The sequence below is a fragment of the Archocentrus centrarchus genome, chromosome 19, assembly GCF_007364275.1.
Source record: "Archocentrus centrarchus isolate MPI-CPG fArcCen1 chromosome 19, fArcCen1, whole genome shotgun sequence".
Lineage (NCBI taxonomy): Eukaryota > Metazoa > Chordata > Actinopteri > Cichliformes > Cichlidae > Archocentrus > Archocentrus centrarchus.
This window is the reverse complement of record NC_044364.1, coordinates 10,471,306-10,486,476: the sequence shown is the minus strand read 5'-3', so window position 1 is coordinate 10,486,476 and position 15,171 is coordinate 10,471,306. Positions and strand designations below refer to the sequence as shown.

Genomic DNA, 15,171 nt, shown 5'->3' with positions numbered 1-15,171 from the left:
TGTTCGTCAGCACATATTCAAGGGGTATATCAGTATGTATAATTATTAAACTACAAACCTGAAGCATAATTAAGGAATGGATCAAATCAACATTTTCGATCAGTGGACTGTTGTATTTATAGAAGGTGAATTCTTTGTGTTATACAAGCCTGGAGCATCTTCGTATTTCTTCCACTTTTCTCATGCTCTTCATTCACGGTCACAAATCAGGAGTTGAAGGAGGAAGAATAAACTCCATTCATCCCAATCTATCCCCTCTCCCCACCCACAGAAGCCCGGGTCAGAGTCCATCCTCCTGCACAGAGCTATCAGAAAACAACAATAAGCTACACACTGAGCCACACAGACCACAAGTTGCGGACTTTATGCGAAGCTGAGTGGGGCTAGTGAAATGAAATGTTTGGTTCCCACAAAAAATGTCCTCTGCTGCTGAGGGATGAAGTCACTTCAGCATTCTGGTTGGAAGATTGTCTCAGCAGTGAACCTTTATCTCTCAAATTTTGAGCCTTGCACAGGATTTGCTGGCTGTGTATGCAACTCCTCATTATAGCTGCATTTGGAAACCAGCTGTGCTATAATAAAACCTGATCCAGTAGTCGGCAATTTTCATCAGATTTGATGATGGAAATTGCTGCAGAAAACGTGGCTGTAATTTTCAGAGACACATGAAATGTGTGCAAAAGTTCGGGGCTGCAAGGGTTAAAAGGTGAGGCCAGAAAGTGGGTGAGAGATACTGCGTTCAAGTGAGAGAGCCCAAGGACAACTGCAGCAAAGCACAGCGAAAATATACAGCAGGTCCTTCAAGTTTGTGACAGCTGTTTTGAATCAGAAAGGAAGAAAGGAAGTCATTACCAAAGAATATCATAAATTGACTCACAGTTCAGTTCCCCTGATTTACCAGGTGTTCTCATATGGCATGAAAGAAGAAATACAGTGTGGGAATCTTCAAGGACAAGAAAACCATATTGTTTCCCACTGCTACTCATGACTTCAAATACAAGTCTAAAGGAATCTGTCTTGATTATAGCGGAGACACAATGAAGGAATCTGTGCATATATCAGTGGCACAGATAGTACAAGGTCAGTAAGCCCTTCAGACTGCAGTCTAATAGGGGAGGGATGAACCGTACACTATACATGTCACTTTTCTTGTCATCTTTTACATTTTGGAGGCATGACACTCTGTTAATACCCCTGGCTGGCTATGTTTCTCATACTTCAACAGAGGTTCAGTGTAACATTTCACTCACTCAAATCCTCTACATAAAATTACTGAAGATCACCAAAATTGGATAACAGAAGATTGAAAAAAAAGTTCCTGACTTGAAGCGCCTTGATTTCTGCTGTGGCATTCGGATGTCCAGGTCGGAATGGGCATAAACAGCACCGAAGCATGGATCCATCCTGCCTTGCATCAATGGTTCGGGCTGCTGATGGTGGATAATGGTGTAGGGGATGTTTTCCTGGCACACTTTGGGTTCTTTAGTACCAACTGAGCATCATTTAAACACCACAGCCTACCTGAATATTGCTGCTGACCATGTCCATCCATCCCCGTCAATCCAATCTGCTAGAGCACCTTTGGGATGTGGTGGAATGTGAGATTCAATAGAGTCAACGGTTTGCCATTAAACGATCTCCATAAACATCATTTTACTGTGAAATAAATCACCATGTGCTGGCCCATAAGTTAATTTCTCATCTTTATCATGATTTCTCCTGTCCTTGCAGTCACTGCTCTATTCAACACTTTAACAACCACCCTGAAGATGAATCAAGGTCAGAAGTCATTTATCAATACAAAGGTCTCGGTCAAGTGGCGACCCATTGTTAACTAAACCACAACACAGTTGCATCCAATTAATGGCACCAGTTTTTGAAATTATACCAGTGCAATGCAGAGAAATCCCACTGGAAGAGCTAAAAAAAAATTGTCATTACAACATTGTCAAACTGAATTTTCATATTTTACAGATTGAGATGGTCTTTGTAAGACACTTATGAAGTGGCAGCTCTTGGACAACTGCTGCTGAATGGTGTTTATCACATCCCAGAGTAGCATGATGCTAATATTGTCTGCATATTTTCCCGCATTCCTCAGTTCCGATATCGCTAAAAGGCACACTTACCACATACTTGGCCTATTGTTTGTGAACATTCTTTTTTCCCTTTCCACATTTAATCAATAAGCAGCAAAGCCAAGTTTGTGTAACTATAAATGATGAAACCAAGGTTTACGTAGGGAGGAAAAAAAATTCTCAGTCCAATTTCTTCTCAACAAAGAACAATTTATTCCATTACTGAAGGTTTTTTTTTTTTCCTTTTGGTCAAACATTAGATGTGAGGTGGAGGAAAGTACACTTGGTTGGAGAAGTGAGTGCACAGGGCAGCAGGCAGGGGGCAGCAAATGAGTGCGAGAAAGGATGTGGTTACCGGCAAGAAACAAACAATGGGATGAAATCACAGCAAAACCTGGAGTGTGTTTTCTGCCAGTTCTTCGGGAAATATTTTAGTTATTCAAACAGATGCAAATTACAGTGAAAACACCATTTTCTGATCTGTGGACAAAGGACTTTTGGTACAAAATAGGCAATGATTTTGTGTTAAATGGGCAGTTTTCTCTTTAAAAGTGCTCACATGATAGATCTGATCTAACATTACTACATCTGAAAATCTAAACTACTTTGGCCAATAACAAACATTGTATCTATTATATATAGTTTGTTCTATTCATAAACCTTCAGTATCTCCGTCGTGATTTCAGGAATCTTTTTGCCACCCAAACCTCTCCGTGCATTTCGTCCTCTTGTCTTCCCCCACCCCCATCACAGGCTGTCAGCAAAGCTAAATATACCCAACTTCTCACACGCATTCATGCAGCAAACCTTCAACATATATGCACACACACACACACACACACACACACACACACACACACACACACACACACACACACCAGCAAAATCTCTCTCACACACACACATGCGCACACACACACACATGCGCACACACACACAGATCCAGTTTGTGATGCTAAAAGAAAAAAACAAAACAATACAATGTCCAGTCAAGGCAACATGTACACACATACTGGTCATTGTTCACATTCTCACACAGAAGTACAAAGGCATGGGCACAATTTCAGCTAAAAATGCACATTAGTGCACACACACACAGCCCCATGTAAAGTGCACATATGGAAGGGAAGCTCTGAAGGATGAAGATGTACATGGAATGAATTCAAAACTTAACATGCTCAGTGACAAGCAGGTTATAATACAGTGTGTAAGGCTGATTTGGGGAGGAGTGGAATACTTGACATGTTAATATACTGCAGAAAGAAATGCAACCAAATCAATATTAATGTGTATAAAACAGCTCACCCACACACATATACACACATACACCCCAACTAACCCCTGAATAAGAAAATATATGCAAAAATAGAAGAAAAAAAAAATACAGCTTCCTGTTGCATTGCTTTTTCCTACCTCAGTCATTCCTCACACTAAAAGGCAATCCGGGTGAATAAAAATAAATCATTTCCATTATTTCCCATCAAATGTCAAAAATCAAGTAACCAAAGTAAGAAACACTGCCAACAAATTAAAGCACAAACTGGTCACCAAGAGAATTAAAACAACTAAGGCGGGCGATTAAAATGAGAATAAAGATCAGAGTGATGATAAAGGACACAGAGCAACAAACAAAAGCAGCAGTGGAAACAAGAGGCACAAAAATAAAGGTGTGAGGTGAGAAAAAAGAAAAGGGAGGGGGAGGTTTAAAAAAAAACAAAAAAACACAGTCAGCTAGAATGGCCTCCAACATAAACCCTCTACCCCCTTCTCTCTCTCTAGAACAATCAGCTGCCAGCCCCCCTTCACGAGGGGCACCTCGCTGAGTCTGCCAGTCCACTTTTGGCAAACATGGAACCCAACACATGTTGCTCCACCACACAGAGGCCGGGCCAATGATATGGTGCCATCTATTGTCAGCCGCGTCAAACTGCCATTTGGATGTCCATAGAGGCCGGTGAGAGTTAAAATTATTGGATCAGGGAACTGCAGAAGTACATTAAAACCCAAAGACCATTTGGAGTGACGAACTGGGTTTGCTCTGGGTAGAAAGTAATACTTTTTTCCTCCATCCGGTCGTGCGCTTACAATAAACGGTGAAAGAAAGGTAGCACACATTATCATTACAAGGCAAAGTAGAACAAGCATCACATATCGTCTTGTTTTTTTTCAAGTGAGAAACTACCCCAAATAAATAAAAGAAAATTTTAAAAAATGTAAACAAAGTCTGCTTCGATGAGAGTCATGGTGATATCATGCATGTCATCTGGGAGGCTGAGCTACTTCAGTGTTCGGGTGTCCCGCTGCCCTGACTTGGAGAGGTGCGAAGGTGTAGGCAAGGTGAAGAGGCAAAGAGCTCCTGCTACTCGACTTTAACACCCAGCTTTTCTGTGTTTAGTAAGTAGAGGCTGTCATCTATGAGGAAACTGGAGGAAGAACAAAGCAAGGATCATTCACCATGAGGTATTTATCTTTTTTTTTTTTTTAAAGAATTTTTTTTATTTTTATAGATTCCCTTAAGTAACATTAATCTTCGATATTAGTGCCAAAACACAATTTTTTTCTGTTGCGACACCACCTCTTAAGACATTTTCTACACACCTGTAGAAAAGGAAGTGTACTGGGATGGTGCTGAGGTGCCAAACAGCATGGGCATCTAAGATCCAAAGCAGTGGAGGGAAGTCCAGGAGCTCCAGCAGGGCCAGACCGTGTAGCAGCAGCACCACCAGGCCGCACTTCCACCAGTACGGCAGGGTCCGCCGGTTCTGCCAGCACCAACACAGCCACCACAGGAGATTCACCATGCCTTTAAGTGCAAAACAAAAGAAGAAGAAAAAAAAAAGAGACAAATAGAGAACATTAAATCAAAGATATTTGAAGGTGGTGATGCTTGAAGGACAGTACATCAGCAGTGAATATAAGGGGTTCAAAGTATCATTAAGAATGTTTAATAAGAAAGCACTGGTTGGTTTAGTTGTAGAAATATATATATAAATATACTGAAAAAGGTCATCAAAGGGCTTCTAGGCTAAGAACAGCTGCATAGCAACACAGCATAGCCTGTCCTTGATGAAAGTTTGGATTTATTAAGCAGACTCACTCAGTTAACCCCTGGCTGATCTATAGTATAGTCCACTGTAGCTGTGTACATGATAAACTATTCTACAGTTGAGAAAATAAAAGCTGGACCATATGGGAAAGCTTTAAAAAAACAAACAAACAAAAAAACTGTAGGATTCCTCATATCAGCCGTTACACCCAACCATACGCAGGCTTTAGTGTTACTTGTGAACATTTACTGTACCGATGGTGGCATTTGCAGCCATGTTGTAGCCGTAGTCAAAATTGACAAAGGTCAAATAGGACACATGCGAGGTAAAGGCCAAAATGAGCAGGACTCCCACCATGCTGGACACCCCGGGGCGCCTTAGGCCCAACGTTCTGGCAAAGAGAGGAAGGACGTAATGTGAAGAAATACAAAGCAGTAAGAAAGAGTTATAACAAAGACATGCAATAAATATTTTCTCTTTTAAAAAAAAAACAAAACACAAATAATCTAATTTTATCTTAGTAATGGAAGATATATGAAACAGAATTAATCATTACTAACTCTGAATGTGATTTCTGCTGCCAGTAAATTACACCATTTGTGGGGAACGTGGAATATTTGCTTACCTGACACAACACAGGTAGATTGAGTAAAGAATGACTGCTGTTGCACAAAAATAGTCCATTTTCTGGAAGAGAGAAAGTACATAAACATAAAAATCTTAACTCCACATCAACCACAACACACGTGCCTGTTGCAGTTTACAGAAACTGAACCGCATGCTTGAAGGTTGGTCAGTAATGGCATTAGGATGGCACTGATTTGCTAAGCTCGTTAACCAATCAAAAAGCAGAACGCTCATCTCAACAGGTGGCCTGGCAAGTGGAAATGCATTCTAGCAGTTTTCCACTCAGCGTACATTAAAGTTAAGAATTTTTTAATTAACCCTGTAAACTGTGAAATTGCTGGTCTTTAAATTGAGCCACAGCAGCTCTCTATATAAACCACGTTAGCTGCTGGCAGCAAATAAGCTGATTGAACGCGAGTAAATGAACCAAAATGGGACCAAAAGGCGAGAGATCGTTCATTTACATTAGTCCAATGAGGAGATAATTCCCCAATAAGACACACACATTTCCACTCGGGATTAAACTGGATTTTTTTTTTTTGCCAACAGGTTAACACTCAAGCAGACAATGTTCCTATTTTCTGCTATTCAATCTTTTTTTTTGTCATAAGTAACAAGGCATTTAAGAACCATTACCTCAGTGAGATAGGTGTCCCGGGTGTGAAACACTGTGGACCAGAACCAGGCATTAAGAGACACCTGAAGAAACACACACAGATTTAATAAATATTAGAGCCCAACTTATTTATCATTTGGCTGATTTTGACATATGAGACATATGTGTGATCTGATAGGGAAGATTATTATTAATATTATTATTATTTTGCTTTTTAAACACAACCTAATGTCCAGGTAATTTAGAAGTGCCTTCTCATTACGTTGCTGAATAGTTTTTGAAATTTGATGCTGGACAGTTAAACAAAGGCTCAGTATTTTTTTTTTACTTTTCAGAACAACTTCAACATATATCTATAAATTCATTAGGTACACCTGTTTAACTGCTTGTTAATGCAGATATATAACCAGCCAATCACATGGCAGCAGCTTAATGCATTTAGGAATGTAGACATGGTCAAAACGACCTGCTGAAGTTCAAGTCGAGCATTAGAATGGGTGTTGGGTAATGATGTGGGGGATGAGTGTTTCCAGCACCTTGTTGAATCTGTTCCACGAAGAATTAAGGCTATTCTGAAGGCAAAAGGAGGGGTCCAACCTAGTACTAGTAGGGTGTAATTAAATAACCAGTGAGTGTGTACACACTACCTGCATAAGCCACAAAAAAAATCCATCAATCTGTCCAATCTCAGGTTCTAATCAATAAACTTAAGTAATGTCATTGGTGTAAAGACACAGCCAGCAGAAATGAATTCATGTATTCATTTGATCTTTATTTTCTCCATCACACCTGGACACATATCGACTCACCAGAGAGAAGGCGTTGATGGTGTGGTACATGGGGCTCTGGCGTGGCACCGTGCTCCGATAGCGCAGCAGCATGAGAAGGCAAGCCAGGCCATTCAGCAGAGAGGCCAGCGCAGATGCCGGCTCCTCAAAACACAGGAAGCGTGCAAACGGCCACTGCGGGGAATAGAATAATTTGTCCATAATATCAGATATCAAACAGAATACATAATTGTTTTTAGTGGACAGCATCTTCTTTAGTAATCAAATGTAGGTAGGAATTAGTAATGAAACCTTTTTAATGTGTAACAAACCTTGCCATGAAACTGTGGGACTCTGTACCCCTCAGCCTGGTAAAGGCCCACGGTGGTCCACATGCACTGGTAGCGGCAGTCATCACGGCATGTCCAACCTGGGCCACAGCAACAAAGAGGAAGGAGCAGAGGAGCAAGCTGAATTTGCCTTACACTTAATAAGTTTGAATGATCACCAACAAAATAAGCATGGAAGCTTTTTTTTTTTGATTGAGTGTATAGCAGTGAAACAACTTAAACACACAAGCAACTACAAATGGAAACTTTCTCTGGGTATTTTATATGCATGTGTACTTAACTTGTAGCATATAGGTAAAAGAAATCAGAAATTAAATATTTATTGGGGTTGCCCTTGGACCAACTGGTTAGACGCAGCATAGAAATGGTAATGCTGGCACACGGGTGTAATGACAATAGGAGTGTTGGAAGAGCTTAAGCAGCCTGAAAATCTGGTTTTCCATCTTCAAGGCCGTTTCAGGCCATGAAAGTGCAACACTTTTCTTTAAAAGACAAGTGAAGACAAAAAGTCATGCATGCAGGCATCAACAGAAAGCAGCTGCAAATTCATGGCAGTCATTTAACAAATTCTGATAATACAAGCGGCCACAATATAGTGCTAAGTACTGATGAGAAATCTACTGCTAACAAGGTAAGTTAGCCTAACTTACTTGCCAACAACAGCAACTCACCTGTCAGCGCCATGTACTGCGGCTGGGCAGATAGGAAGCCTCGTAGACGAGCTCCGGTGCAGTTTGTGCGGACACACTGCTTCACACAATCTCGGTAAACCGGCTCCTTGTCGCCTTGAGAGGACTGCACTGTGGTTACCGACATCAAGAGCAGGACTACGGTGACCAGAGCGGGGAGTGTGACAGATGTGCCGCGGAGTAACACCACTGAGGCCATGGCGGTTCGTCTGGGCCCGTCGGGATTCACCAAGGCACGACGGGACGACAGCGGCGTGAAGCCTACAGCGTGCAATCACCACGGGGCCATCCCCAGTTTGTGCTGACAAACCAGGCCTGAAATGATTCACAGTACAGCTGCTAGACCGGGAGGTTCCCACTCTTCCCCTGCTCCCCGAGCTCAGTCAAGTTTCACACTGACACGGCGTTTCCTGCCGCCATTTCAAAATTAAAAACAACATTTGCAGCAGCTTACATTTCCTATATAATGCAGCTGTCGGTTGGCATACCCTTCCAACTTAGCTTATAAAAGTAATTCCTGCGTCGTAATACTGCTTATTTGGTGAATTCAGGCTATTATTTTAACATTTTTTGCTTTTATTTTGAAGGCGGCATGTTTAGTCGCAGTAACCTTTGCATCCTGATTCAATTGACAACGTCACTAGGTCACGTGACCCACTGATCTTTTGATAATAATAATAATATTAATTATAACAATATTAATAATTCTTAATAATAATAATAAACAGAGCGTGCTGGATGTCAGAGAAGTCACACAGGCTAACGGGGATAGTCAGTGCAGTTATAAAGGAGCTTCCTACAAATCTGACTGTATGATATGATATAAAAAATATTTCTTATTATTAGTAAAAGAATTTCTATGGTTTGTCCATATCAACATGTCTAAATGTATGGCAACAGCTTTAGGAAACATACGAAGAAAGTGACACTCTTGCCACAATGGAAGGCTCTTTCTGCTTCAGAAATTTCTGTAGTTGCATCCAGTTTGTTTGGGATTTATGATATTAATTCATTAATATATTTAGATTTGTAGTATTGTTGCAAAACAGGTGGCAAAACTAGCATCTTCTCACTAATCACTTAGTGATTAAACAGGTAGTGATACTTAGCGGCAAAACAGCTGAATATTTGTTGGAATCATGCAGAATGTGGTTTGGGAGTGTCTTGCTGATAAGATTAAACAAAACATTCTTAATCTCATAGCATATAGCTCTCTAAAACCCATATATATCATTGAGCATTAATAGTGCCTTCACAGAAATACAGTTTGCCCATTCCATGTGCACTAATTCATACCAACTGTGCACTGATAACATGCCAGATTTTGGTTGGTTTTCCATTTTGCACCAGTCTGTCTTTAATGAGCTCAGGGTTGAGAACTGACACCATTTCTGGATTTTGTTTACATGCTTCCTTCTTTTTCTTTTCATGGTAAAGTTTCAACTTGGGTGTGTGGATGCATTAGAGCAGTTTCCACAGTTTTTTGCCCCTGTGAGCTGAACATTTAGGATATGTGTACAAAATATGGCTTGATAGCCAGGAGCACCTTGCGGACTATCTTAATCTGACTCTTAACTTCCTAAAAAGGAAAACAAAATAACCTCCACAAAATCAAAAAGAGGCTGCCGGATTCTAAGGAATCAGTGACCTATGCAAGTATGTATATATGACAACTGGCATGATGCAGGTAAATGTGTGTTCACATGGCATTTAGATGGATTTTAAATGTTAGTAATATTTTTACTGTAATCTGTAACCAAGTTTTGGTTCAGTTAGCCAATGTGTGGCCTTTTGCTTGCTTAATATGGCTCCTCCTGGAAAACCCCTGATTTAGGATCATAGATTTACATGGAGAAATGGGATTATGGATAAAGTTTACTCCATCCAAACCTTGATAATGCTTCGCCATATGCATAATACAGTCAGAGTGCAGTCAGTGCTCTACAGGGCTGTCCACAGTCACCTGACAGTTCTTTCACCCACGCCACGACTTAAACCAAGAGACACAGTGTGGTACGAAAGATAGTGGATTTTATTTGTACTTCTTTATTCGTTACAGTGGAAACACAGACACAGTCACAACAACAGGAGGGAAACAGCAGCGAGAGTGGGGTGAAAGAAAAGTAAAAAACAAAGCTATTTTACTTTTGTTTATCCTTTTTCTGCCTCCCACCCACCATCTTTTACCATCTCTTTCGCTATTTACAAGATTAAAAACCGTGCTTTCCTCTTATCACTGCAACCTTTCCTTTCGTACCTGTGTTCAACAGAGCGAGAGACCTATTAAAAAGAGAGGTGGTAGGCAAACTATTATAGCGCAGTACTCCCACTCTTTTATGGTGCACTTGTCTCCGATACAAAACAGAAGGAGATATCCATTAAACACTCTGTGTCCGGCTGAGACTAACAGACCACCGGGGCCAGACTGCTCGCCTGTTTCAAGCAAGTGACTGTGCATGCACCACAGCACCCAAGAGACGCTTTGACCAACCACACTGAACTGCATATGCATATATGTAGGTATGATGCATGCACTGTTTGCCTCAACACAGGAAGACAGAATGAGTGATGGCAGGGGGGAAGAAGGAGGAAGAAGAGGCAGGGACAGAGATAGAGAGAGTGTTTCAATGTCACAAGATTATTTTTATTGAAAATAATCCCATGTTCCTCTGTTGGTACTCACACACAAACACCCCCACAGCCTTCCGTCCTCTCACTGAACATCTCGATAAAGGAGACAAGTCTTTTTGTAAGAAGAAAGAGCCACCCTGGGCGTGAGTGTGTGCAAGGAAGATGTTTCGTTGGGAGAAGACGGAGAAAGGGTATGGATGGGTGTGGGTTTCAACGGAGGTGGAGATCTTGAGGACAGGGGAATTTACTCCTCCTTGTCCTCTCCGTGTGTGATGACGTAGCAGATGTTCTTGTAGTCCACATTGCCAGCCACATCTGGGGGGAAGGCAGCCCACAGGTTCTTCATCTGCAGAAAGAGGAAATGAAGAAATGGGTTACAACTTCGCAAACAAGGGTTAGTCACACAGTGAGAACATGAGCGATGCAAAGTCTGATCAGCTCACCTCCTCGGGGGTGAACCTGTCGCACTGGGTGGTCAAGAGCTCCTCAAGGCTAGAGAGGGAAAATGCAGAAAATTAACAAGGTACGATCCATCTTAATTGAAGTGTAGTGACAGAACATAAAGACAAAGACACTTACAATTCCTTCTTGATGGTGCCAGTGGCCTCGGGGTCCAGGACCTTGAAAGCGCTCAAGATGACGTCCTCGGGATCAGCACCTATGAAAAAAAAAAAATTATGCTAAGTACGTGATGTTAATTGTTTATATAAGTAGGAACCGCCACCTTATAGAGCTAAGCATGTTTTGAAAAAAACTGACAAGATTGACATGTGCCAACACACCCTTCAGCTTCTCGCCGAACATGGTCAGGAAAACCGTGAAGTTGATGGGGCCGCTGGCCTCCTTCACCATGGCCTCCAGCTCCTCATTCTTCACATTCAGTTGGCCCATGCTGGCCAGCACGTCCCTGAGGTCGTCCTTGCTGATGATGCCATCTCTGTTCTGATCGATGATTGTGAAAGCCTGCAGCAGACCAGGAGATTAGTCAAAGATTAGGCCTAAGTTGTGCTTGTTTTGCTGACGACCGCGGTGGAGCGGATGACATTTAAAAGCCCTTTTGCAAAAAATAACCCTTAATTAAACCAGCGAAAACTGAGGTTCTCCAATTTCTCACAAGTTCTTATTATATGGCTTCTTTTGCCAAAATAAATGTATAAATGTGGGGCTATTAGCTGTTTCTCCTTCCACATAGGAGGGCGTGTCACCCAATGAAACCAAAGATGGCATTGCAAACCGTTTGGGACTTGGCAGCTGGTCAGCCACTTGTCTTTCTAAGGTGTTAAAATGGCTTGGGAATGTGAGACAAGCCCCTTGCGACATTTAAGGAGAAGGTATTGATTGCAGCTGTCATCCTTTTGCCTTGTGACTAAATCTTATGACCATGTTACCAATGTTCTCTCTGTTTTTAAGGCCTCTTAAGGGCCTGCTAAGCTACTGTTGACATTGTATTGTCTTTCATGTATGCCTGTATATAAATGAACACGGATTTTAATAATCTACCAATAACGACATTATTTACCTTGTTGATCAAAGTGCTAAAACCCTAAAAATTCCTTCAATTTCAACTCTGAGCCCCTCTTCCCTGCTTTCATTAATATTACTGTCCACCAGCTGTTGGGCTGCATTCCAGTGGAGTCACGGAGCGAGTGTCTCCAAGGAGAATTCCTGAGGTAGCGCAGAGGAGAGGTAGCTGCTGTCATCAGGAGAGCTCAGATTTACTGTCCTGTCATGTGGATGAGGACCTTTTTTGCTGCTGTGCAGCCAAACTCATGAGATATATATCTTTCTGAAGCTCTCACATTACCCTCAAGGTCATACGATAGAGTGATCAGTTAAACAAGCACCACCTTAGATGTCTCTGAGAGAAAGCTTTCAGCTTGTGAAGTGCGTGAGCTGTGATGAAGAAAATGTTACCTCCTTGTACTCCTGGATCTGACTCTGCTCAAACATGGAGAACACGTTGGAGGATCCACCCTCACCCTGCTGCTGCCTCCTCTTGGCTTTCTTGGGTGCCTGGGATGTGGCATAAGATATAAGAAAATCCAACCATACAGCACATAAACTAAACAAACAGATACCCTGGTTACTCCAAAAATCAGCATGTAAATTAAAAAAAAAAAAAAGAACCCAGAAGAACTGCAAGGAATCCTAAATTCTTTACCTGTTCCTTTAAGGCTCCTAAATAAATACAAATAAGTGGCTCTGCCATTTTGCCAACTGAAGCTCTCTTTAGAGTAAAGAAGGGATTTTTTTCCTTAAAAAAAAAGTCAATTTTGACTCTATCATCCAGTTTTGGATAAAACACTATGTAATGTCTTTGAGGACTATAACAATAAGGCAAAGGTCCCCAAACAGAGTTGATCTCAATTTATGATTAAAGTTTATGTATTAGCCAAACTTTAGCTCAAAGCAGCAAATAAAATTAAAACTGCATCCAAATCCACAACTGGGACTCCTTCAAGTTCACTTCATGGGATGTTGGTAATCCAGATAGCAAATATATCAATGATACGACCAACTCATCAGTTTAATGTAGAGAAGATCCTAAAGGCCCCAAGGGATGTGGGCACACTCACCATCTCTCAAGTTTGTGAGGTTGTTGTTGGTCAAGAAGAGAAGCCTACGCCAAGCCGATGTGACTGACATATAAGTATTGGATGCCTGGAGCCTTATATACTAGCCCATAGGGGGCTAACTTTAGCCACACCATCAGGTTTGGCTGGAAAACAGAGCTGGTGTAAAGCAAGAGAAAGAGGGAGGAGCGAGGAGGTGGCTGAGCGGATCAGTTTACTGATGATCCAAAATAGGCCGCAGAAGTCTTGGAATGGGATGAATTCAATGCCAACAGTGACTTTGGTGTCATCTGTGGACTAATATGGACAGACAGGACACGCAGAGGGACAGCTCAAATGTCCCCATATTGTCTTTGTCTTTACATACTGAGAGCCTTTGTTGTGGCTATTTATGTCAACTTTATATATCCATTGTGAGAGATCAAAGCCCAGGGCGTCACTGGTCTACTCCCTTAATACACAGATGGGACAGTTACCCTTCACTCAACACAGCCACTGCCTTCTATTAATTAATACCCCGAGCTGCTCAATTTCTCAGCTAACATTTCCTGAAGTCATCACCTGTCTGAATGATAAGTTTGATCTGAGGTTTGCACCCACAGCCAGATCATTAGTGGTCATCAGGGTGTATAAACAGTTGTGAAACCTGAAAGCAGTTGGCTGATGGACATTGGTCCAGCTCCAACAATGACACACGACCACCGAGCTCCTGGAAAAAGTGACACTGCATCACTAAGAAAGCCAAACAGTCCTTTAATACTGCCACAAGTAGCTGGAAATACTTTGTGGAAAGAACAACACTCAAAGTGCGAACGAGCAGAAACAGGGCAGGCAGGCCACCTTAACAGAGAAACAGAGACAAATGTTTGGTAAGAAAAAAAGGTGAAAAAAAATTTTATTTTAGGCTGCCAAGCAAATCATTTTCAAATGCTTCACTTCTGGCTTTGATTAATTATCAGTTACATTTGTGATTGGAAATGATGATTAGACTTGATGAACAGCTTTACAACCATGGATGCACTAATTTAGGTTCCTCCTGGAGGTTCCCAGTATAGTTGCTTTAGGATAGGAGGACAGTGACCCACCCACTAAACCCCATATATGAGCTCCGTGGCCCGCCATCAATCACACAACTGTACAGCTTAGGTATGTATGGATTTGTGTCCAGCGCCAGCGTGAAACGATACTGAGAAATGATACTGAGTGTTAGCTCACTCGTAGGCATATCATTTCCCATGGAAATATATGACCTTTCTGAAATGTTTGTGACCATTATGAATGATAGTAAATTAAGAGCCTAATTTGCAAGGAGGATGCACAAATGTTAGGAAGGCTGCAGGTCAAAGAGCAGTCACTTCAGCTATGGGCTTGAAGGTGACGAGAGAGCGATACAGACACAGAAGGAGAAAGACTGAGCAAAGACTATAAAGACAGCTGTACAGACTGAAATAGCTCAGCCCCCCCCCCCTTCTCTTTCCCAGCCATTTTGACCCCCTTCTAAAATTTAGCAGACTTCACCCTTCTTGGCCTGCATTGCCCCCAGCCAACTGTCAGTCCTTTTTTTTTTTTTAACCCCATCATTGGTCTGATTTAAAGTGCAAATGGTTTAAAACTGTGAGGCAAAATGGACTCATTAGGTCATCAATAACCTAATTAATCATCAGTAGAGCCCTGTCTCAAATGTCAGTGTGTTTTATGTTTAGTTAAAAAAAGCTGCCATTGAATGCAAATTAGATAGCCCTTGATTCAAAATGAAAATGCAGCCAATTCCTAACTATTTTATTGAGGCAGCG

The 15,171-nt window shown here is 41.5% G+C and overlaps 2 protein-coding genes across 2 annotated transcripts; both read right to left on the bottom strand.

Moving 5' to 3' along the window:
• Window positions 1-2,993: 2,993 nt before the first annotated feature.
• Window positions 2,994-8,562, bottom strand: pgap3 (post-GPI attachment to proteins phospholipase 3). The gene is made up of 8 exons (XM_030755031.1): window positions 8,157-8,562; window positions 7,468-7,565; window positions 7,178-7,330; window positions 6,389-6,451; window positions 5,751-5,812; window positions 5,380-5,516; window positions 4,677-4,881; window positions 2,994-4,501 (listed from the first exon to the last, which is right to left on the bottom strand). Exons 1-8 carry the CDS (start codon window positions 8,371-8,373, stop codon window positions 4,438-4,440), a joined length of 999 nt encoding a protein of 332 aa, XP_030610891.1. The 5' UTR covers window positions 8,374-8,562; the 3' UTR covers window positions 2,994-4,437.
• Window positions 8,563-10,448: 1,886 nt separating this feature from the next.
• mylpfb (myosin light chain, phosphorylatable, fast skeletal muscle b) lies at window positions 10,449-13,519 on the bottom strand. Its single transcript, XM_030755176.1, has 6 exons — window positions 13,382-13,519; window positions 12,720-12,818; window positions 11,588-11,768; window positions 11,385-11,463; window positions 11,249-11,297; window positions 10,449-11,151 (listed from the first exon to the last, which is right to left on the bottom strand). The coding sequence occupies exons 1-6, from the start codon at window positions 13,382-13,384 to the stop codon at window positions 11,050-11,052; spliced, it is 513 nt and encodes a 170-aa protein (XP_030611036.1). The 5' UTR covers window positions 13,385-13,519; the 3' UTR covers window positions 10,449-11,049.
• Window positions 13,520-15,171: the final 1,652 nt, after the last annotated feature.